Raw genomic sequence first — 1,751 nt, forward strand, 5'->3', positions numbered from 1 at the left:
TGTGAGCCACCATGTGGTTGCTGGGAATTGAACTCAGGACATTTGAAAGAGCAGGCAATGCTCTTAACCGCTGACCCATCTCTCCAGCCTGACACTTTCTTTTTCTTTTTTTTTATTTATTATGTACACAGTGTACAGCCTCCATGCCTGCAAGCCAGAAGGCACCAGATCTCATTACAGATGGTTGTGAGCCATCATGTGGTTGCTGGGAATTGAACTCAGGACCTCTGGAAGAACAGTCAGTGCTCTGAGCCATCTCTCCAGCCCCCCGACACTTTCTTAAGTTGCCTTGGTCATGGCATCTCTTCACAACAACAGAACAGTGACTAAGACAGACCCTGTGGGTGAGCATGAATCTACTCTATCTCCTTTACCCCAGGGTCAGTTTCTGGACTGACTAGAGCTGATGCTCTGTTCTGTTGGTCTTTTTTTTTTTTTTTTACAGTTTTGACATTAACTCTCACTAGATAATTCCAACGGCGGAAAGAAAGATGACAACACTGTTCTGAAAAGAACATTTTTAATGCCTGGACACAGACATACCACATAATGGGTCAGAAGTAAAAGTCTCGCAAATAAAAACGGAAAGTGGGTTTATTAGTCCTTAATTTTAAGTAAACCTCTGGCAAAAATTCCAGTGGGGTCCAACAGTCTCAAACTGTTTTCAAAGGCAGCACCTTCCCACCTGTTTTCTTTATTGGCTGTCCTGTAGGACAGCCGAGAGGCCGCTGACCACGCCCTGGGCCTCAAGTTAACAGTTCCCCCAAAGCAAGCTCTCACTTCCTCTGCACGGTGGTGAATGAGGGCATCTGGATGGGTTGGATGGGATGCACAGGCTGGAACACGGGCTTCTTCCTCACATCGGAGTGGGCCTTCACTGTGGGGAGCAGCTGGTTCCGCTTGATCATCTGCAGGGCCAGCTGTGTGTTGCCTAGAAAAACACTGCCCATTAAAGAAAACCAAGCACACACACTACCAACGCACAGACTAGGCCACTAGCACCCTGCAAAGGAGGCGAAGGAGGCCTAGAGAAGGAGGTCTGCCTGAGCACCACGACAAAGAGCCACTGCGCAGGCCACACATTCTCACTTAAGCGATGAGCAGTGTGGCGGGCGGTGCTCTTTTCTCTTGTGCTGGGGTCTAAACACAGACCCTGAGTACATCTGCTGCTCCACTACAGCACTAGGCCAGCAAGAGGATCTCAAAAAAGTTCCCCAAGGATTCTAAGGCATACCTAGGCAGACAACTTGCTATGATACAAGTATGTATGAAGACGGGGTTCAAGGGATTCAGGACCACAAACTCATTCAAGGCTTGGCTTTTAGTCGGTCAAGACCCTTGGAGTGCCAAGGACTTAATGTCTCTTCAGCTACAAAAACAAGATGTTAGAGAAATGCCTCAGAGGTTAAGAGCACTGCACTGGTTGTTCTTTCAGAGAACCTACCTAGGTTTGATTCCTAAGAGATTGGCTTTGATTTGTTTTGAGAGTTCTTGTAAAAGTGGGCCAGGAGTGGTGGCATTTATCTTTGCCCAGTAGTCAGAGGCAGAGAGGCAGGAGGATTTTGAAGTTTGAGGCCAGCCTGGTCTACATAGTGAATTCCAGACCAGTCAGGGTAACAAAGTGAGACCCTGCTTCTAAAAACAAAAGAATAAAAACACAAACAAAAGACACAGCACTATGCAGCCCAAGAATGCAGCATTGTGATTCATGTTCAAGAGTCAGTCAGCTGTTCAGGAACTGATTTTTTTTT

General features: G+C 46.9%; 1 protein-coding gene across 5 annotated transcripts in view; it reads right to left on the reverse strand.

Moving 5' to 3' along the window:
* Positions 1–273: 273 nt before the first annotated feature.
* Cnot10 (CCR4-NOT transcription complex subunit 10) overlaps positions 274–1,751 on the reverse strand; it is a 49,422-nt gene continuing 47,944 nt past the window's right edge. For all 5 annotated transcript variants that reach the window (XM_013346615.2, XM_005348043.2, XM_013346614.2 and 2 more), the window contains one exon: positions 274–931. In XM_013346615.2, coding sequence (XP_013202069.1) covers positions 777–931 — 155 coding nt within the window. In that variant the 3' untranslated portion in view covers positions 274–776. The remainder of the gene's footprint in view (positions 932–1,751) is intronic.

This window comes from Microtus ochrogaster, chromosome 5 (assembly GCF_000317375.1).
Source record: "Microtus ochrogaster isolate Prairie Vole_2 chromosome 5, MicOch1.0, whole genome shotgun sequence".
Classification (NCBI taxonomy): Eukaryota; Metazoa; Chordata; class Mammalia; order Rodentia; family Cricetidae; genus Microtus; species Microtus ochrogaster.